General features: G+C 40.4%; 1 protein-coding gene across 1 annotated transcript in view; it reads right to left on the reverse strand.

The window, feature by feature from the left end:
- ism1 (isthmin 1) overlaps positions 1-9,140 on the reverse strand; it is a 95,215-nt gene extending 86,075 nt beyond the window's left edge. Inside the window, exon 1 of the mRNA XM_059986207.1 lies at positions 8,342-9,140. Coding sequence (XP_059842190.1) covers positions 8,342-8,470 — 129 coding nt within the window. The 5' untranslated portion in view covers positions 8,471-9,140. The remainder of the gene's footprint in view (positions 1-8,341) is intronic.
- Between the last annotated feature and the right edge of the window lie 12,979 nt (positions 9,141-22,119).

Consider the following 22,119-nt stretch of genomic DNA (forward strand, 5'->3'; position numbering starts at 1 on the left):
TAAACCATCAGCAATGTCAATGGAGGCAGTTGCAATGGGAATTCCACTGCCTGTAGTTTCCTCTCCAAGTTGTACGCCTTCCTGACTTGAAAACATATCACCTGTCCTTAATCACCTCTGAGTCTCAATCTTGGAAACCTTCCCCATTGGCAGACAGCTGTAGTGGTTCACAAAAGAGGCTCACCACTATCTTCTCAATTAGGATTGGGGGTAAAAAAGCACTGGCCTCGTCAGTGATGCCTGATCACAAAATAAATAAACAGGATGTTTTGGAACCAGCCTTGATCAAACTTTCAGGCATAACGTTCCTGATCACAAAAATTTAATTGTTTGTTCATGTTATCTTGGACCCATTTAGTAATTTGTCTCCTTGTGTTATTGATTCTTCTATCACCAGAAACAGCTTATTTTTTATTGTACCAAAGCCATTCATGATTTTGAACCTCCTTTACTTGAAGGAGCTTTGCTCTCTTGATTGCTTACTGCTAAGAAATGAGGGGAAATGATCTTGCTTTAGTTTTCAAAATATAACAAAGCATTCAGCTCCTAGGAATGGGGTCCTGTGAGTCCACTATCGTGGACGTAAAATAATAATTACTGCGTGAGAATAATGCACAAATAAATGAGAAGATAACACAGGAAGAGGTAATTGAAGATATAACAAGAGGCGTTAACTAAGGTTTGGGCCATTGCTTTCTCCTAAACAGAAGAAAATAGAAATCCATCATTGGTCACAAATATTAGATAACCACAAGAAAATCAACATTCTCCTGTGGCCATTGGGATAAACTCGCTGAAGTGAAGTGAAAATGGATGGCTGGCTTTGTAATTAGTTTAATGCTACAACCAAAAGCGAATGTCTGTACCTGAGTATCAATAGTCCATGCAATTCAATCCATTCTCTACCACAGACATACTGATCTTCACTGGGCATTGAAATGCAGGGAAGGAAAATCACTCAGGTTCTTAAGTTGGGCTACATGAAGGAGATGGGATGTAGGGTAAAGTAAGGATTGAGATGCACAGGACCAGACTTCTCCATTCTTCATTTTGCTCAACAATGCTCCATAGTGAGAACAGACAGACATACTTTATTGATCCCGAGGGAAATTGGGTTTCGTTACAGCCGCGCCAACCAAGAATAGTGTAGAAATATAGCAATATAAAACCATAAATAATAAAATAATAATAAGTTAATCATGCCAAGTGGAAATAAGTCCAGGACCAGCCTATTGGCTCAGGGTGTCTGACACTCCAAGGGAGGAGTTGTAAAGTTTGATGGCCTCAACTATCTACTCAAATCTAAGGTACTTTTCATTTTAAAAAATTGTAATTAAACTTTTTCAAAGGATGATTGGTGTAGTGGATGTGCAGGCTCAGACAGGGAGAGAAAGATTCTTATTGTTGCTGTTTTTAAAGAAAATAAACTTTTAAATTCTGTTTCAAATAATAAAGAAATGGAAGAATATTTATAGCATAGACTCAATGGGCTGATTTGATTCCTTCTATGCTGTATCTTAATGTTCTACAAATGTATTTGTGAGTTGAAGATGGCAGTGTTGCTAAGAGGCTACGGCCTCACATCACCAGTGATCCATGTTTAATCCGGTCCTCTGGTGTAATGCTTGCACACTCTCCCTGTGACCGCAGACATTTCCCCTGGGTGTTCCATTTTTCTCAAACATCCTAAAAAGAAGTGGGTTAGAATATTTATTGGCTGTTGTAAATTGCTCCTTGTATGTAGGTAAGTGATAGAATTTGGTGGAGAGAATTATTGGCTAATCTGGGGACAGTAAAATGGATTAATTTAACAATGGGTGGTTGATTTTTGGTACAGACCTGGTGGACACAAGGGCCATTTCTGAGGTCTGTATCTCTCTACGACTATGATATTGTAAATGATTTCCTGGCACTTATGGCATATTTAATTTCAGTGATGTTAAATTTGTCTCAGTATTTGTCTTGATGTCATAAACTCAGGAAAATAGCCCTCAGTATTTAACTATCCATACAGGGGTTTTCATTCCATGCTCTGCTGTACATATCTCAGTCTTAAGCTTTGTCATCAGCTTCGAGTTTCTTCCTATTCAGTGCCTCAGTGAATGAAAATCTATGTAGTTATGAATATGCTAAATAATATTTAACTGTGGAGATGTTTGACATTTGCACAGTTGCATTGTTGCACTTTCAAGAGTTTAAATTTGTGACTGTGCTTAAACTGGGTCCTAGAACTTAACAGCTTTCCATAATTGAGAAGGAATACTACCAGTATCTGTAAGTGCTTAAAGTTTCCTTTATGGCAAGGGACCTGTGGAGAACTTTCACATGCTGGGTGATAGGTACGATTCCACGCACTGTCACAAATTGAAAGTGTCTGTCTTTATTTTATTAAATAAGTATCCAAAATTACTCTTTCTAGCTACATTAGATATCGTAATTTATGAGAAGCTTAACCCAATAAACTAATAAACCTACAAGTGAAGGGCACTACCACACAGAAGATATAGATTGCAATGCTTGAATTCTCAATCATATTTTCTCTGCATTGAGAAGTCACAAGGTCTCAGATGATGGTAGTCTTGTTTCTGGGTGAGAAGGTTGTGGCTTAATGTCCTACTACAGAGCCCTGTGAGGAAGATCTTGATTGGTAAGCCGGTGCAATACTGAGGGAGTGCTGCACTGACAAAGGTGTCTTAACTCAGATGAGTATAAAAGAAAACATTGTGTGGGAAGTGCAAGTATACTGTCTATTATTTATTCTTCGATTGCCATCATCTTCTCCCCACTCCTCTCCTATCCCTGCATCTGAAAGACTTTCTTTGGATCTGACTATGGACAATTCTGATGAAAGGTCATTGACTTGAAATTTTCTTTCTGAGAGGTTGAGGTGTGCAATGCTCTCTGTCCCCTTTCTAGCAACTTTCTACAGCAGCACCATCGTGAGTGTCCTGTCTGGCTGTCTCATTGTGTGGTATGGAAGCTGCAAAAGCATCGGCTAGCAAGAACCTATAGAGGATAGTAAAAACTGCCAAGAAGGTCACTGGAGTCTCCCTCTGCCATTTGTGCTATTTACCGGAAGGATAGTAGACAAATGGCCCGAAGCATTGTCGAGGATTCCTACCACCTATCCCACTATCTCTTCAACCAAACATCGTCAGGAAGGAGGTACAGAAGCATTGGGACTAGGAATGCCAGACTGGGTAATAGTTTTATTCCTTGACCTGCCATGACTGGGGTCTCATCACTAGAACAGTAAGTTGTTTACTGTTTAATATTTACCTGTGCTGCATATGACATGTTAACTTATTTATGGTAATACTTTCGTTTATGTGCTGTGTGTGATATATGTTTTGAGGGTGTACTGTGCTTGAGAGAAACATTGTTTTGTTTCATTGTATATATGTACAGGCAGATGCCAATAAATTTGACCTTGAACTTTTACACTGTTCTCACTGTACCAAGTTTGCCTGACCTGCTGAGTAGTTCCAGCATTTTCAACTATATTAATTATTATTGTTGCCTGATGTGGGTTTAAACTTTCAACATTCTCTCAAAATAAACTTTCAAAGAGGAAAAGACAAGACCCACTAATTGGAATATGATGTAAGAGAATTTCCACAACAAATGAACACAAGCTATTTCAACACATCTGCTTACCACTTTTTTTTTGCTCTTATGGAGTACTCTGGACAGAATACTGTCCTCTAAACATGGGGGTTGAGAGCAGGGAGGATTGCTTGTACTGACATTTTTGTGATAAATCAGATGCACTTCTAATTCACAGATGTCATGCAAATTACACCAAATCGCAGAGTGATATTTGACGGTACGTTATTTTTCCCGAAGGCAGTATCAGATACATTTACAGTGCTTCCTTATGGCTTAATGAGTAAATCCACTACATGGCATGATAATGAGCTACACAAAGTCCCAGGGCTCTGCTCTGGACTGAATGGAATCAAAGCAGCAATTGAAATATTATAGCTCCTGCATTATCTTAAAAAAACACAGCTCTTTGAACAAGCTGTAGATCATCTGTCCCAAAGCCTACTCACTTGTCTTGGTGTCATATTTTGTCCAATAATACTCCACTCAAGTGCCTAAAAATGCAATTTTATCTTAAAGAAAGAGTTGAATTTATATTGCACCTTTTATGAACTTGGGGTGCCATAAAACCCTCATTAGTCAAACTTATGAAGCATAGTTACTGTGAAAATGGAGGAAAAGTTATGACATGATTGTAAGGTTTCAAAAATACTTCATTTGAAAGCTATTTTGGCTGCTCTGAAATGATGCAAGGTGCAATATGACTGCAGTTACTTTTACCACAGATTTGTACTGACTAGAAGTGCAAAATGTCCTTGACTTATCATCACCAAATATATTTTCTGTGAAGTGTGCAATTCTCCCAGAGCTGAGCAAATTGAAAATATACAGTGATGATATAAAGTGGGAGAGGTACCAGGAGTTGACCAGTATGTATGAAAATTCACAACAAGGGTTTATGCTTTTGAGGTAGGAATGTAACACAAGAACATAAGATACAGCATGATCAGCCAGTTCAATCTCTCATACTTACTCTGCCATTTAATAAGATATTTTACCTTCTACCTCAACACCACATTCCTCCCCTATCTTCACCCCTATAGGAGAAAGTCAAAAATACTTTGTGGGGATAAGAAAATGGAAGATGAATAAGGGTAAGGGTGGAATGTGATGGAATATCCAAATTTTGGGAATGCCCACATAAAAAGTAACAGATAAAGGGAAGAATGGGGAAGAGTTATGCGTTTTTAGTTAAAATAAACATCATGCTTCTGTAGTGCCATTCATGACCCAAGGCTACTCAAAGTCCTCAGAGGCAATTAAGGTTTTTGTAGTGCAGTCCCTGCTGTACTGTAGGTCAATTTCTAACAAACTCCCACAATCACCAGCTAATGAAAGTGTAAAGCTCCATTAATCACCTTAATTTAATTTTCTCATTCCATGCTAAATTATGGATCTCATTAAAATATACACAGTATGATGTAATTTTACAAATGCGCAGCATGATCTTGTTAAAATACAATATTTAAGGCAATTCATATTACTTTTTCTTAAATTGTGTGTTAATAATTGGATAGAGATAAATCCTGGTCTTTATACTGTCATGTGTCAAACTGGAAAATTTTATTACCAAACAGAAGATCTTATAAAAATTTAAAAGTGATGTCAAAGAGAAAGCTGTATTACCAATTATTTAATGGTGCATTTTGTTGGCAATATTATTTGGATATTTTGTAACTGTGGTGTAGTTACAAAAACCAATGCCAATATTAAGTAATAACCAAGGGTAGTAAAAGAACAAAATATTAAGAATACTTTGGTTTCAATCTCTCACTAGCAAGACTTTGGGCTGCCATAAATTGCATATATAAAGCCGGTAATAAAATACTAAACATACAGGCAAGGTTAAGAATATGGAATATGTAATACTGACTCATTATGTGTGATTTTTAATCTTATATATTACAAATTACTCAATAAAACCTTATGCAGTCTAAAAATAAAAGTGCAAGCCTGAATCACTGTTTCAAATGAATTGTCTACTTTTAGATGCTCTTCATAGAAGTATGGTAATATTTTGTTTTATATTATGTGTTTTTGATTTCTTCTCCACAGTTATTCAGTGGGTGACCTCAAAGTGTGCAACACAACACAACTCACCCTATAGCATGCAAAGAAATTTGGCAGAAGTTTACCAAGGACATTACAGCACCATATGAATTTATACACTTGGCAAAGAGGCCCTATTACAACATTTTTTTTTAAATGAAGGTTCTGTATTTGTCCTGGAACATCACAATATTTTTCCTTGCCTTACCAATCTAATAGTAATGCCCAATTCCAACAGGTACTGATAGCTCACCGATTATTCTTCCTGTGTAAGCTTTGAATTATCTTTATGAATGTGAAGGGCAGTACAATTGTATATTTCACCATAGTACCCACATGTGCAGAGGTCACTGGATAAAGAAGATGAAAATTTTACTCCTACACCCCACATCAGCACCAAGCACATTAAGATCCTTGTAACGATGAGATCCCACTTGTGTTAAAAATGGCTAATGTTTCAAATTTAGGAAATAAACCTGGCCACTTCACGATTATAAATAGAACATGCAATAGTATACACGAAGAAATCTGCAGACGCTGGAAATTCAAGCATCACACACAAAATGCTGGTGGAACACAGCAGGCCAGGCAGCGTCTGTAGGGATAAGCACTGTTGACATTTCAACGTTTCGGTCTGAGACCCTTCGTCAGGACTCCTGACGAAGGGTCTTGGCCTGAAACGTTGACAGTGCTTCTCTCCATGGATGCTGCCTGACCTGCTGTGTTCCACCAGCAATTTGCGTGTGATGCAATAGTATGAAAGGTATATTATTCAAAAAGTTTTTGGGGAAGTAAGAAAGCTACATTGTTTTTCTACCCCCAATTGTCTTCCTCGGGGTAAATGCAACTAAGATTCTTTCAATTTATTGACACCATCTATCACAAAATATATAGAAACACTGATGCCAATGAATGTTATAGTAATGTTTCTGCGACCTCTACGTATTATGCTGTAATTATTGTGGTTTTGGCTTTATCTGCCATGCAGAATGATATTTAAAACCTACATTTAAGAGCATCTTCAAAAGACCATATCCGTTAGTCACCAGACCATTCAATTGAAATACTTATATATGTATTTGTTACTTCTGAAATGCAAAGGGTACTGTTCTGAAGCACCTTGTGTTTTTAATGATTGCTGCAAGGCACTCTATATTTGTTCTGCTCCAGTTTTTTTTGTTTTAACTTCGCCTTCAGTTATCCAGATCTGTTGTGACAGAGTAGTTGTTTCACATATCATTGTGCCACATTAGCTGGAAACTTGCTACTGTGCTAAGTGAGATGTTTCACTAGTTGTCCATGCACCTTTGTGAAGCATCTTCTTATTTGATTCAATTAACACCATGAAACCAGAGCCCAGTACCGGTTTAACACTCTCACAAGCACCCACCTTCCAGACTCACAGCCATGTTGTATTTTTGATGCTCCCTGTCATTAATATTGGACGGTGCGTTGCATCATTTCAGCATGTTTGGACGCATTCTGGAGTAAGCATGCACTAAATTCAATGCTTCGATTTTGCCGGATCCCCAGTGGAATGAAACTTTGGGATATTACAGCACCCAGAGTGCACTGCCTTTGGCTATGCTAGAACTGTGGTGATGGCACAGGAATCTATGTTTGAGAGCTGTACTAAAAAAAGTGGGAGGGAGGTTTAAAATAAAGTTTGTTTAAGATGCCCGCAAAACCAATCCATTGAAGCATAGCAAGGGCAATGTACTTTGAATTAAATAAGTCAACAATTACCAAATTGAATCATGTTTGCCTTATGATGCTTTTCTTCTATCTTCTCCGAACTCACTCAAACCATTTTCCCACTACTGTGTTTCCATACACTTTCATCCTGATTAGAAGCAGTTTAGTTTGATGTAGTTTGAGTTGACTTGATAGTTTTGGAAAGATTCTGCATATATATTTCAATATTTGGTGGTGGGGGGGGGGGGTGAAGATGTCATATCATACTGCTCTTTCAAACGTTGACATATTTACTCAATACTTTTTCCTAACTCCTGGTTCGTGGGAATCTCTCATTCTGTTTCTCTGACTTTTTCAAATTCAGTTTCTGTAATTCCCTTTTTTTTGCTCCTTCCCCCCACCCCGTCTTCCTCTCTCTGAATAATTTCCTAACAATTTCTCTTTCTGTGGTGTCTCCGTATATGGTGTATCCATATACCTTTCTCACCATTTTTGTCTCTGGCAGTTTCTTTCTCTGTCTTTCTATTATTTTTAATATCCGTTCAGTCACTCTCTGTTTATCTGTCTTTTCTCACCCCTGCTCATTCTTTTCTCTCTATCGGTCTCTGTCCACGTCTATCTTCAATGTCTTTCGCAGCCTAGCCCTATCTCTAGTAGTTTTAATGCGACTCCCTCTCCCTACCCTCAATCATTTACTCATCTCTCTCTTTCTACATCTATTTCCAGTCTCTTTCCTCAGTCTGCCTCTCGGATTCTCCCTCACCTTGTCCTTTTTCATTCCCTGTCTCCCTCCTTATCTATTTCTAATGTCTTTTCCTCAGTCTTGTTCTCTGACACTTTCCTCTCTGAGTCTATCTCTTCACAGTATTTCTCATCTTTTCCTCAGTCTGACTCTATCTCTAACTGCCTTTCTCGGAATCTTACTTACACTGCCCGATCTTATTCTCTTATCTCCCTTTCTACCAGTTCAAATCGCCCCCGACTTCCTTACCTGCCCATCGCCGTCTTCGGTGCTGTTACCTCCCTGTTGCCCCAGGGGGTTGCTCCTGAGCACCGTGATGTGGATGGTGAGGACGAGGAGCCCCAGCAGGAGCAGCAGCTCGGCGGTGAGACGAGCCATTCTCCGCACCCGCCGCCTTTTGGGCGAGAGGCGTCCGCGACTCTCGCTCGCACCCGGCCGAGGTGAGCTACTGTCGGGCTCAGCCGGGCTCGAGGGGTCGGGACTCGGTCGCGTCTCCACTTCGCAAATTTTTGATGAACAAGTTGGGGGTTGGAAAGAATAAAACTGCACCGTTTCTGAGGAGGGGGAAATATCAATGACAATGAAGCGGCGAGGAAGAGGTTAATATTCGGTTTGGGTTAACAACCAACTCCTGCATCAAAACAACTCATTCTTTCCTTCAAACATTAGTGACGGGATTTTTTAAGATCGTCTTCTGCGAAAAAAAAGTTCAGACTCGTGGGCTGAAACTGCGATGTGTCTGAGCGTAACCCTGAAGCCACAGCCTCCTCCTCCGGCTATTTAATGCCCATTTATTCTCCCCCTCGTTTATCACTCGCTATGGTTAAAATGTTGCAGCCAGACTTTTCAATCCCCAACACACCACCATCACTCCTCCTCCTGCTCTCCTCGGTTGCGACTCACATCCCCACTCAGCCCAGGATTCCCGCGGCTCCAGCTCCCCCTCTGCTGAAGCCGTGTCTCCCTGCCCAGTGCCGCTGACACGTTCACGGGGCTGGCTCCCTGCCCCTGCGATGCCCCCTCTCCCCCCTCCCCCGACTCTGCCGCCTCTTAGGGAGGAGGTTTTCCCTTCTCGGAGGCAGCGCGGTTCTATCTCTCAACCCCACCGTCGTTCCCCGGCAACGGTTTTCACCTGTTCCTGGGTGCTTCCCTCCTCTCCCATGGGCGCGCCCCTCTCCCTGCTGGTGAACCCCCAACCTACCCTGGGTGCTCTCTGTCTCACTAGCTGCTGATTACTGAGTGAATGATGCTCCTCTTCCTGCTCAGGTACTTCTACACCATTCCTTGGCTGTTGTATGACTCTCTGCTGCTCAGGCCGAAGCTGCCTCTGCCTCGTGATCACCTCTTGCTGGTTTCATCCTCTCTCCCTTGGGTGCTGGACTGCTTCCCACTGGATGCTCTCCATTTTCTACCGGGAATCTCTAACCTGTCCTGTGTATCCCTCCACCCAAAGGGCAGACTTCTCTGTCCTTCTTCCATGGTTGGTGACTGTCTTCTCACATGGTAGCCCCCACTCACACTAATTTGACAGACCCATTCTCACACACAAAATTTGCTCGTGCACCCACCCCACATACCGAACCTCCATGTACTTACAAACAGTCACCTCACTCGGGCACAGCCCCACACTCACTCCCTCCCAGATACCCGCACACACAATCACCACAACACTACCACACACATGCACTCCATGACACTGAGTTAGTGACACATCCAGTCACTCACATTTACCTGCAGGCTCAACACACACACACACACACACACACACACAACCATATACAAGACCAATCGTCACAACACATAACTGATTGACCTTTACCCACCCACACACAAATTAAGCCAATTTTACGAAGAATCTCATTCCATACCCTCAATCCATACTTCTCCCAACACACACATTTATCCAACCCACACATTCACCCCTCTACATTCATCTACCTACCCTACTCAGGCAAACCCCACACCCATAGACAACCTCTCTATACCCACTACAACTTCCCGCCGCCCTCATGTAATCTTCAACACACATCTATACCGACCCAGGCGGAGTGACATTGCGATGCAGTGGATGATTCCCATAAAAGAAGCTGGAAAACATGGCCTGTAAGGGCAGGGGCTGTGGATTCAACAAGGAGTTTTCAAAAGGAAAGTATTTGTTGGTGAAAATCCTGCAGGGTTGTGTGGGACCAGCAGGCAGAGAAACATGCTGGAAAGCTGTGGCCGAGACTCGATCTGAAGAACTGCAGTACTTGCTGTCTTGCAATTCATTAAAAAAAACTATAAATTACAATAAGAAAAAAAAGAAATAAAATAAATTAAATAAGCAGTGCCAAAAGAGAGCAAAAATAGTGAGGCAGTGTTCATGGAAGCTTGTTGTCAAAATCTTCCACAAGGAATTCAAGTTGTATTGACCTTGATGACATTTCACTGATGTGGCTAGGCAATCTAAAAGTATTAGTTTCCTTTGTGAGACAGATTATAAGTAAATGTTATTAGTACTGATTGTTGTCTTTACCACAAATACTTGCAGTAGAGGCCCTTTCCTGCTTCAGGTTTCTCCTAAACTGCCAATTCAGAAATGCCTTTCTGCTTGCAGTGCCAGTGTGGCAGGGGAATAGAAATTTGATTGTTAAAATGACTATCTGTTTGGAAGCATGATTTGTTGCAGGTATAGTGAAGAAAATAGCCTGGGCCCTGTAATAAATCATCCAAAGTCTGTTGTTTTTTTAAGTTTTGTAATCTATTGAAGGTCTGATGAGTAATATTACACTGTTACTGAATGAGTTTCTCCCTGAGAGTGAGTAGTGTGATCACTCAAGTCGAGTATGATGCTCTCCCAAGGGGTTGTCTAGCAGTGGCTCCTGGGAGCCAGGTAATCTGGAATGTTAGGTAGATTCCCTCATGGAGAATGCATGTGCATGATTTTGTTTAATGTGGGGAGGCTAATACAAGGGCAGCCACCACGTGGTCCTGACAGGGTCCAGTGGCATGGAATGCAAGACAACTGGGGATCTTCACTACAGCCTTCCTCTACCATTGTGATGTGTCATCATCTTCTGCCAGCTCCACCACCGAGGTCTTGGTTGGATCGCTCTTTGTCTGGAAGCTCCCATTTGACCTTTCCTCCATGGGTGACTCTACCAAGAGCTAAGCACCATATGGCTAAACTCCCTACAGCATTGCTATCAGGATCTCAAGAACTCACAAATCTTTTCATGACAAGATGACGATCCTCAGATAAGCTTAGGGCAAGTATCCTGGCTATCTCCCTTGTTCTCAACTCCGGAGACTTGAAGTCATTAAAGATTCTATTGCCTATATTCTAAATCACATTTTTTTTTCTTTTTAGCTATAACACCTGTACTTGTAGAACTATATTGGCTTCTATTTAATCAATAACTCACTTTAAAAGAAATGATTGTTTTCAGATCTTTCCTTTGATTCTCTATCTGAATCTTTGCAACTTATTCTAACCAGCTCTACGAGACTCTGAGATTTGTGCACTCCTCTGATTCAGGTCTCTTGATCAATCCCATGTTTAAGGTTACAGAAGGATCACAAGTTTTGCTATAAACGTAAAAGAGATCTGACTTAGGCCATGTCTGGAATACTGTGAGTACTATTTATGTTTGCTCACTGTTAGAACAAGTTGGACCAGGACAATTTACCATCAATTGTACAGTTATGCCCCTCAGGGACTTGGGCTATATATACATTTTTTTTTCTTAAATTGTAACTGTATGTGCTACTTGTGCTATGTGTAGTGTACAATGTGCTGTTGGTAATGTGTTTTGCTCCTTGGTTCCAGAAGAATGCTGTTTCATTTGGCTATATATTCATGTATGGTTGACTGATAATTAAACTTTAACTTGAATTTGACAACAATCAGGTAGAATAGACTATACGACCGTAAGACATAAGAGTAGAACTAGGCCATTTGGCCCACTGAGTCTGCCCCGTCACTATATCATGGCTGAGTTATTATTCCTCTCAAACCCCTTCTTCTGCTTTTTCCCCATAACCTTTGATAATTAATCAAGAACCTATCAACCTCCTCTTTAAATATACCCACTGACAGCCTTCACATCACCTGTAGCAATAAATTCCACAGATTCACCTTCTTCTGGCTAAAGAAATTCTTCGTCATCTCTGTTCTAAAGGGATACCCTTGAATTCTGAGGCTGTGCACTCTGGGCCTAGACACCCCCACTATAGGAAACATCCTCTCCATGTCTACTAAATGTAATCTTTTTTTTTTAGAGGGAGTTAAGTATCGATTTATCAGGATTCCAAGGATTACCGGATTATCTGTATTCCAAGGATTAAATTATGGGGACAGATTATACACACAAGGGTTTTATCCCAAGAATTTAATGCTTCTGAGGATATCTGAACAAACTTTTGAATTTGAAACTTTCGTGGGAAGCTATTTCCACTGCTTGGGGAATCAAGGATGAACTTTGGGGCAACACTATTGGGTAGCTGGTTAAACTGCTGCCTCTCAGCTCCCGAGACACAGATTCAGTCCTGACCTCCAGTGCCATCTGTGGAGTTTGTAGGTTCTCTCTGTGACTGCCTGAGTTCCGTCTGGGGGATCTGATTTTCCTCCCACGTTCCAAAGATGTGCTGGCCACCATGTTAATTGGCCAGGGTAAATTGACCCTAGCGTGTATGTGAGTGTTAGAACTTTGGAGAAGATAATGGAAGTGTGGGGAGAATAAAATTAGATTAATGTGGGATCAGTTTAGTTGGGTTGGTATGGACTGGAGGACCAAAGATCAGTTTCTGTGCAGTCTGACTCTGGTTTAGTCTAAACTAGGGGCTTGTGAGTGTACGATAGGAAACATTTTTAAACTCAAAAGGTGGAAGAATTGGAAATTCTCTTTTTATCAAAGACTGTTGGTGCTTGGGCAATTATTCCTCTTAAATCAGACACTGATGAACTTCTGTTAACAAAGATAATAAGAAATCTTTAACCACCCAACACACACAAAATGCTGGAGGAACTTGGCAGGTCAGGCAGCATCTATGGAAAAGAGTACAGTTGACGTTTCAGCTGAGACCCTTCATCAGTCCTGCTGAAGGGTCTTGGCCCAAAATGTTGACTGTACTCCTTTCCATAGATGCTGCCTGGCCTGCCGAATTCCTCCAGCATTTTGTGTGTGTTGCTTGGATTTCCAGCATCTGCAGATTTTCTCTTGTTTGTGAAGAAATCTTTACAATCTTTGACATATCTCTTGCCATATTTCCCATCACATTGATGTAGCTGTTTTAATCAATTTTTAAAAGACATATAGGACTTCTATGTAATTTCCAAGATGAATGTTGCAAAGAATAAAAGCAAAATTTTCTCAGTGTTATAGGCCTGAAATAAAAGTTTAAAAAAATCAGTGGAGGAGGTTACAAAGACAGGAAGGAACCAAATGACGAGTAAGGAATATTTTAGGATTGAGGCTTTGTCAGATATAGATTGAGAAACACAAAACGATGTTACAAGTTTGGATATGGATGGCAGAGCTTTGGTTGAACTAGGGATGGTGTGGCTGTTTAGAGAGGCTGCAAATTATAGTCTGCAATGATACAAAGGGACAACATGATAGTGTAGTGCTGTTATAATGACAGCAACTGGAGTCAGTTCCACTGCAGCCTATAAGGAGATTGTATGTTCTCCCCGTGACTGTGTGGGTTTCCTCCCACATTCCAAAGGCGTACGGGTAGTTGGGTTAATTGGTCACATTGGTGTAATTGAGGGTTGCAGGATTGTTAGCCGAGAAGGGTCTGTCATGGTGTTGTATCTCTAAATAAAAAGATTAAGTGTTTCATGCCAATGAGTTTGTTCAGGCAGCAGTCTGTGTCAAATCTGTAGCTACCAAAAAAAATGGCGCAATCTCTTAGCAGCACCCTGAGAAACTCAAGCTAGGTCACTAATTGTGACACCTCTTGCATTTTGCCAAGGTGGAAGTACATTGATTCAGGGTCAAGGTGAGGAAGGATTGTGGGGATTCTGGATTACTTGAGTATTTAAGCATGCAACAACAGCCTGTTATTTTCCTTTTTTAGATAGGAGAGGAAGATAATTGCCAAGGTACTGTAGCAATTAAATAGCTTTAAACACTATGTTAACTGCATGAAATCCCATTTGTTATGACTACAATTCCACATGCTCTTTCTGTACGTCTGTCACTTCATTGGAAGGAATGGAGTAAAGACAATGGCCTTTCTTTGGTCCTCATGTCCTTGGCACCATTGATATCCCAAAGGATGTTTTAGGAAGGATCTTTGACTATTCACACTTTGATCATTGTTTCTGGAGCAGGACTAAATCAAAAGTTGTTAAAACAAAATAAACAGACCATTTTTTGAGTTTATAGTTTTCTATGCAAGTGTGGAGACACAAGAGTAGTAAAACTTGACACTGACCTAGAGGAAGTATTGGAGATTAGGTCAATAAACCAACTACCTTTGACCATCTGGTAACAACTTGTATTATCATGTTATGCAATTGCATGGCCAGAGTGAAAGAATGGATAGCAAGAATTTCCATTTTTTTGAGTTTATTTAGAAATACAGCACTGTAACAGGTCATCTGGCCCAAAGAGCTTGCACCTCCCAATTATACCCATGCGACCAATTACTACCAAGCCATAAGTCTTTGAAAAGCGGGAGGAAACTAGAGCACCTGGAGGAAACCCACATAATCACAGGGAGACCATATGAACTCCTTTCAGTCAGTGGTGGAATTGAAATTGGATTGCTGGTGTTCTAATAGCAATATGCTATCCGTTATGCTATTGTGCCACCCCATATATAACAATGTATACATTTTATTATCTAACCTTGAAGACCCAGGGAATCCCAACACACTTTACAGATATTGAAGTACGTTTGAGGTGTAGTAATTGATCAGATATTGGAAATGTGGCAGCCCGTTTGTGCACAATAAACTCCCATTGACAGCAATGAGATACTAACCAGCTATTCAGTTTTCTTGGGCAGTGGCTGAGCTAGTGAGATGGAGGACACAAGATGATGGAGAGCAATAGCTTGAGAGATAAACACAAATTTGCCACAAGCATCACATAATTCACAAGCCATAAAAGATTATTCTTTGTATTAAACATTTCCAATAAAATATCTGCACTTTCCAAATGCTCAAAGATACACTGTAAGACATCAGTTTATTCTCTGTCTTTGTGGTCAGAATTGCGTATCTCTGTTATCTTGTTTTCCTAATGGAGTTTCCTAATGCAATCTAACAATCTGAGTGAAAGCAACATCAAAGAAATTCAGGAGGGAGAATGGAATGAAAATGAAGATAAAAGTCGCAGAGCAAAAAAAAATCTCATATGGTTTATAATTCTGTGCAATTTGTTGAAGCAGTTTTGATAATCCCTCCACAAGGAGCCAGCATGGACATAGTAGTTAGACTAACCTTTTGGCGTGATAATGATTTTATAGTTTAGTACCACAGTATAGACAATAAAATGACCATGACCGTGAAGAATTCCATTTCTGAAGGAGGCTTTTTAATAGGTGTGTTTGCATTGTAGTGTCAGATTATAGAATGTGGTCAACAAATCATAGATTAAGGATATTGTATTCCAATTTGCACCACCTGCAATTTACAGCTGGATGCAAGGCAAGTTGTTCCCATGAGGAGTTCATTAAAATCTATATGGTCTCAGAAAGCAGAAATTTCACATGAACAGACCATTTGGCTAAAATGGTCCATGCTGACCTTAAAACTCTATACAAACCTTTATATGGCTTACTTCATGTTTCAGTTTCAACTTACCAAGCCTTTGTCCAGTGCTGGTCAGTGCTCTGTAGAAAAGAAGAGCTTTGATGTAGGTTTGATTGAGTGAAAGAGACTGGCAAGAACTGCACCATTGTTCTCCATATGCAGGAGATTACCATGCATTGTAAGTGTTTCAGAAAGGCAGATATGTCATTTCCAATAAACAGCTTCTTGTGAGATCTAAGTTGTTGAATATCTGACTGGAGGCTGTGCCAAGTGTTGTACGAAGGCTGCAAGTCTGCATTCATGTCTGTCTCCCATGTCAAACTGCCCTAACCTCCATGTGAAGAGTCTTAATGTAGAACTTGATTGTGTCTCCTCTTCAAAATCAGTCCATGGCAAAACCCTAGGCTGGGGTGATAGCGAGTGCAGGGTTTTTAATGGACGCTACATTATATAACCCATAGTTTCAGTGTTTTAGTGAACCCTTGTGAAATTATGGAACTACCTACGTCAAGAAATGATGGAACTGTTTCATAAAACAACATTGCACTATTTGTAGAAAGGACCTGCTCATATTCTGGTTATTCTCTCACAGGAATTTAAATTACTTCAACAGGATGTAGGTCTCATTGAGTAGTTGCTCTTTCAAGAATGAGGTATTGGAGTGGGGTATATTTTTGAGCTAATCTATTACTTATAGTGACTGAGCTTCTACAATGTTATTAGAGAAGGATATTACAGCATATTAAAGCTGCTAAAATAGGGGGAAAGGTGCTACCTGTTCTAAGTAATGAGATGTGTGACTTGGAGAAGGCATGGTTTACCCATGTTTTGCTGCACTTATAGTACGTTCATAGAAAGACAGAAAGCATTAGAACCATAGGACATTACAGCACAGAAACAGGCCTTTTGGCCCTTCTTGGCTGTGCTGAACCATTTTTCTGCCTAGTCCCACTGACCTGCACCTGAACCATATCCCTCCATACACCTCTCATCCGTGTACCTGTCCGAGTTTTTCTTAAGTGTTAAAAGTGAGCCCACATTTACCACTTCATCTGGCAGCTCATTCCACACGGCCACCACTCTCTGTGTGAAGAAGCCCCCCACCCCAATGTTCCCTTTAAACTTTTCCCCTTTCACCCTTAACCCATGTCCTCTGGTTTTTTTCTCCCCTAGCCTCAGTGGAAAAAGCTTGCTTGCATTCACTCTATCTATACTCAACATAATTTTATATACCTCTATCAAGTCTCCTCTCATTCTTCTATGCTCCAGGGAATAAAGTCCTAGCCTATTGAACCTTTCTCTGTAACTCAGTTTCTCAAGTCCCGGCATCATCCTTGTAAACCTTCTCTGCATCCCTTTCAACTCTTATACTCAATACTTTGATTTATAAAGGCCAATGTACCAAAAGCTCTCTTTACTACCCTATCTACCTGTGACGCCACTTTTAGGGAATTTTTGTATCTGTATTCCTAGATCCCACTGTTCTACTGCAATCCTCAGTGCCCTTGTATGTTCTACCTTGGTTCTTCCTTCCGAAGTGCAATACCTCATACTAGTCTGCATTAAACCTTCCTTACTGTCCACTACACCTCCAATCTTAGTATCATCAGCAAATTTGTTGATCCAATTTACCACATTGTCATCCAGATCATTGATATAGATGACAAATAACAATGGACCCAGCACTGATCCCTATGGCATACCACTAGTCACAGGCCTCCACTCAGAGAAGCAATCTGCCACTACCACTCTCTGACTTCTCCCAATAAGCCAATGCTTAATCCAATTTACTACCTCAGCATGTATACCTAGCGACTGAATTTTCCTAACTAACCTCCCATGCAGGACCTTGTCAAAGGCCTTACTGAAGTCCATGTAGACAACATCAACTGCCTTCCCTTCATCCACTTCCCTTGTAACCTCCTTGAAAAACTCTAATAGATTCATTAAACATGACCTACCATGCACAAAGCTGTGTTGACTCTCCCTAATAAGCCCCTGTTTAACTAAATACTTGTAGGTCCTATCACTTAGTACTTCTTTCAATAATTTATCTACTACCAATGTCAAACTTACTGGCCTATAATTTCCCGGATTACTTTTAGAGCCTTTTTTTAAACAATGGAACAACATGACCTATCCTCCAATCCTCCGTAGATAACAACATTTAAAATATATTTGTCAGGGCCCCTGCAATTTCAACACTAGTCTCCTTCAAGGTCCGAGGGAATACCCTGTCAGGTCCTGGGGATTCATCTACTCTGATTTGCCTCAAGATAGCAAGCACCTCTTCCTCTTCAATCTGTATAGGTTCCGTGACCTCACTACTTGTTAGCCTTATTTCCATTGACTCCATGCCAATTTCCTTAGCAAATACAGATGCAAAAAAACCATTTAAGATCTCCCCCATTTCTTTTGGTTCCATACATAGCCAACCACTCTGATCTTCAAGAGGACCAATTTTATCCCTTACTATCCTTTTGGTTTTAATATACCTATAGAAGCTTTTTGGATCATCCTTAATCTTGACTGCCAAAGCTTCCTCATGTCTTCTTTTAGCCCTCCTGATTTCTTTCTTAAGTTTTTTTTTGCACTTTTTATACTCCTCAAGTACCTTATTTGCTCCCTGTTTCTTATACATGTCATACATCTCTCTCTTCTTCTTTATCAGAGTTCCAATATCCCTAGAGAAACAAGGTTCCTTATTCTTATTCACTTTGCCTTTAATCCTGACAGGAACATACCAACTTTGCACTCTCAAAATTTCTCCTTTGAAGGCTTCCCACTTACCAACAGCATCCTTGCCAGAGAACAACCTGTCCTAATCCACGCTTTTTAGATCCTTTCTCATTTCTTCAAATTTGGCCTTTTTCCAGTTTAGAACTTCAACCCAAGGACCAGATCTATCTTTATCCATGATCAAATTGAAACTAATGGTGTTATGATTACTGGAACCAAAGTGTTCCCCTACACACACATCCGTCACCTGTCTTAACTCATTTCCTAATAGGAGATCTAATATTGCATCCTCTCTAGTTGGTACCTCTATATAATGATTTACAAAACTTTCATGAACACATTTTACACACTCTAACCTGTCTAGACCTTTAACAGTATGGAAGTCCCAATCAATACGTGGAAAATTAAAATCCCCTACTATCACAACTTTATGTTTCCAATGTTTAAGTAACTTCAGTGAATTTTCACAGTGCAAGCAAGGTATGATACTGAATACTGGATCCAGTGATGGAGCAAACTTCTCATCGAGGATTAATGCATATTGTGAGCATTTTTAATAATAAAAACTAAGCTAGAAAATGTAGGAAACAACACACACACACACAAAATGCTAGAGGAATTCAGCATTTATGGAAAAGAGTAAACAGTCAACGTTTCAGGCCAAGGCCCTTCTTCAGGATTGGAAAGAAGGAGAAGTCAGAGAAGGAAGGTGGGGGAAGGGAGGAAGAAGTACAAGGTGGCAGCTGATGGGTGAAACTGGGAGAAGGGGAGGGGGTGAAGTAAGAGCTTGGAAGTTGATTGGTGAAAGAGATGAAGGGCTGGAGAAAGGGGGAATTTAATAAGAGAGGGTAGCAGACCATGGACAGAAGAGAAAGGGGAGGAGCACCAGAGGGAGATGAGGTGAGAGAGGGAAATGGGAATGAGAATGGTGAAAGGGTGGGGGCAATTACCAGAAGTTCAAGAAATCAATATTCATGCCATCAGGTTGGAAGCTACCCAGGCAACCTGAGTGTGGCCTCACTAAATAGATAGGGGCAGGATCTATGCAAAGAGAAACAGAGTTAATGTTTCAGTTCAAAAACCCTTTGTCAGTGCTCTTACAGTATTTTGAAGCCTTGTAGATGGTGGCAGTCTTTTAACAACCAGGATGTGAACCATATAATATGATCCACAGCCTCTCTATTTCTCTTGTAGTCATTTGTGAATGAAAGTAGTTCAGTTTAAACATTGCTCATTATTTGGAATTGGAATCTGTGTGTGAATGGGATTGATCATTGGAATTTCACTATGTAGCTGAGATGGTAATACTGGGCTTACTGAGGCCTGGAGTAGACTTCTTGTTTGAAATAATCTTCAGAGGTATTATTTTTTTCTTTGATTTTTCAGTCCACTGGCAGTTTTTATTCAGGGCCTTTAGTTAGAACAGTACCAAACAGTACACAATAGTTAGTTGACAACCTGGGTCTTCATGAGCTAAGATAATTCATGATACTACTCAAGGTGATTTAGCGTACAATTCTCAGGTGAAAGATGTGTTGAGAACTGAAGTTGAAAGATGTCATGAACATTAGTGAGCAGCTTTCTGGTGATAAGATGATGCTTGGTTGAACTCTTCCCATCATCTTCAGCTGTTCATTTCATTGGCCAGATAAAGCCAATGCCATGATTGTATTGCTTTCTCCACATAAGATCAATTAATACTTGCTCCTTCTCTTTTTTGAAGCTGTGAAAATTGTTGTGTAAATTCAAGTCTTTTTTTTATATAGGGGAAAATTGGTTGATTATTTATTTATTGGGATAAAGCACAGAATAGGCCCTTCATACAAGTTCAAAGCCACTTGGTTACTCACTTTCAGGGACTCTATAACTCAGTTTCTCAGTACTATTATTATTTGCAATTTGTCTTCTTTTGCACACGGTGTTCATCAGCCTTTGTATGTACTTTTTTTGTAAAGTTCTATTGTATTTCTTTTGTTCCTGTGACTGACTGTAAGAAAGCGAATATGAAGGTTGTATATGGTAACACATTCCTCTCAAAGTCCAATCCTACATCCCCATTGTGAGAGGTGGAAATGGTTAAGGCCAGCCAACAGGGCTCTGCTGAAGCTGTATAGGCCAATCCCCTGTACAATGGATGGATGCAATGGATTGTAGAAGCATTGACAAACTCCAATCACATCATCAGCTTCAGAGGATGAAGGAGACAGGAGCTCATCGATGGCCTATGCTCCACTTAAGAGCTAAGGTTCTAAGAAGTATATAGTAACCTATGCATACTTTAATAATACATTTATTTTGTACTTAGAACCTACTGTGATTCTCTTTGAAATATTGCATTTAAATGTCGTATGTTGTGTACAAATATAATTTTACTCAGCTAAATTGCATGCATGGGATGTCCCCAACAACTCAGTATGTGTCTGGGAGCATGGACCTATGCCTGACCCCATCCCTTCACCCTTAAACCTTTGGGAATTGCACAACTTCCAGTCAAAAGTTTCTTGATGGTTTTGGCAGTCCTGTGATTTTTCAACACTCACTGTTGTCAAGAGCTGGAGCTTTACCAACCTGTGCCATCATTCTGGTTTGCATGCATTAAGCTATTGCCATATTAGCAGTTTTCATCCACCCTGAGAAAGCATACACTCATTTAGAAACAGCAAGGGATGACCATCTGCAGATGGCTGAATATAGTGCCTCTGTACAAATTCCTTGATTCTCATTGTTGAAGGGGAGAAATTTATGGAAGTTGTAGATTATTAGCCACTTGAAACTTATGGATGTTGTGGCCTGCAAAGACCGCTGATGCAGGAGTTTAGTGTTGGCCTGTAAAGCTCCGACTAGTAATCCACACCATGCAGGAAGCTCTGCTGAGCAACTCTGTCTGGTCACCTCACACGTAAACTAGCAAACAGATTCTTCATTTCAGTGACCACTTGGCTACTTGTGCTCCAGACATGCAAACCACATAAACTAGTTACAAAAAATCCACTTAAAGTACCAAATTTATTGATGATGCTTAGGCAAAACAACTCTGATTCAGAGTGGCACAGAGAGTCAAAGAATGGTTTACTGGACCATTTTTCCTGCTGTCTTCACATCCTTTCTTTAACATGGAAACCAGTTTTGGAAGGATGCATAGGCCAGGCCATTGTCCTGTTCTTTGCTGTTAATTTCTATGCCGCTATTGATGAAGTCCAGATTTGTCTATCATAAGCAAACATACTCTGAAATGCCTCTGCTCCTGCACCCCTTTTTGGATTGTATCCCTTTATCCATATCATCTCTCCTCATTCTTCATGTTTCTTTGCATTAAACTTCTGCTGAACTCAGTCCTGTTCTCATCCAAAATGCAGAAGCTTCCTGACACTGGACAGAGCTGATAACCACTTCAGCTGGGTCAGATGGAATGCTGGGTGGGAATACTTAAGGTCATTCAGTTCCCTCCCCCACCCACCCAGTGCCAAGCCCACTCCTCTGTATGCTGTACCTTAACTCCACCTACCTGTCAGCTTTCCACAGATCTTGGTAGCTCCACCAAGCA

Source organism: Hypanus sabinus, chromosome 12, assembly GCF_030144855.1.
Source record: "Hypanus sabinus isolate sHypSab1 chromosome 12, sHypSab1.hap1, whole genome shotgun sequence".
Lineage (NCBI taxonomy): Eukaryota > Metazoa > Chordata > Chondrichthyes > Myliobatiformes > Dasyatidae > Hypanus > Hypanus sabinus.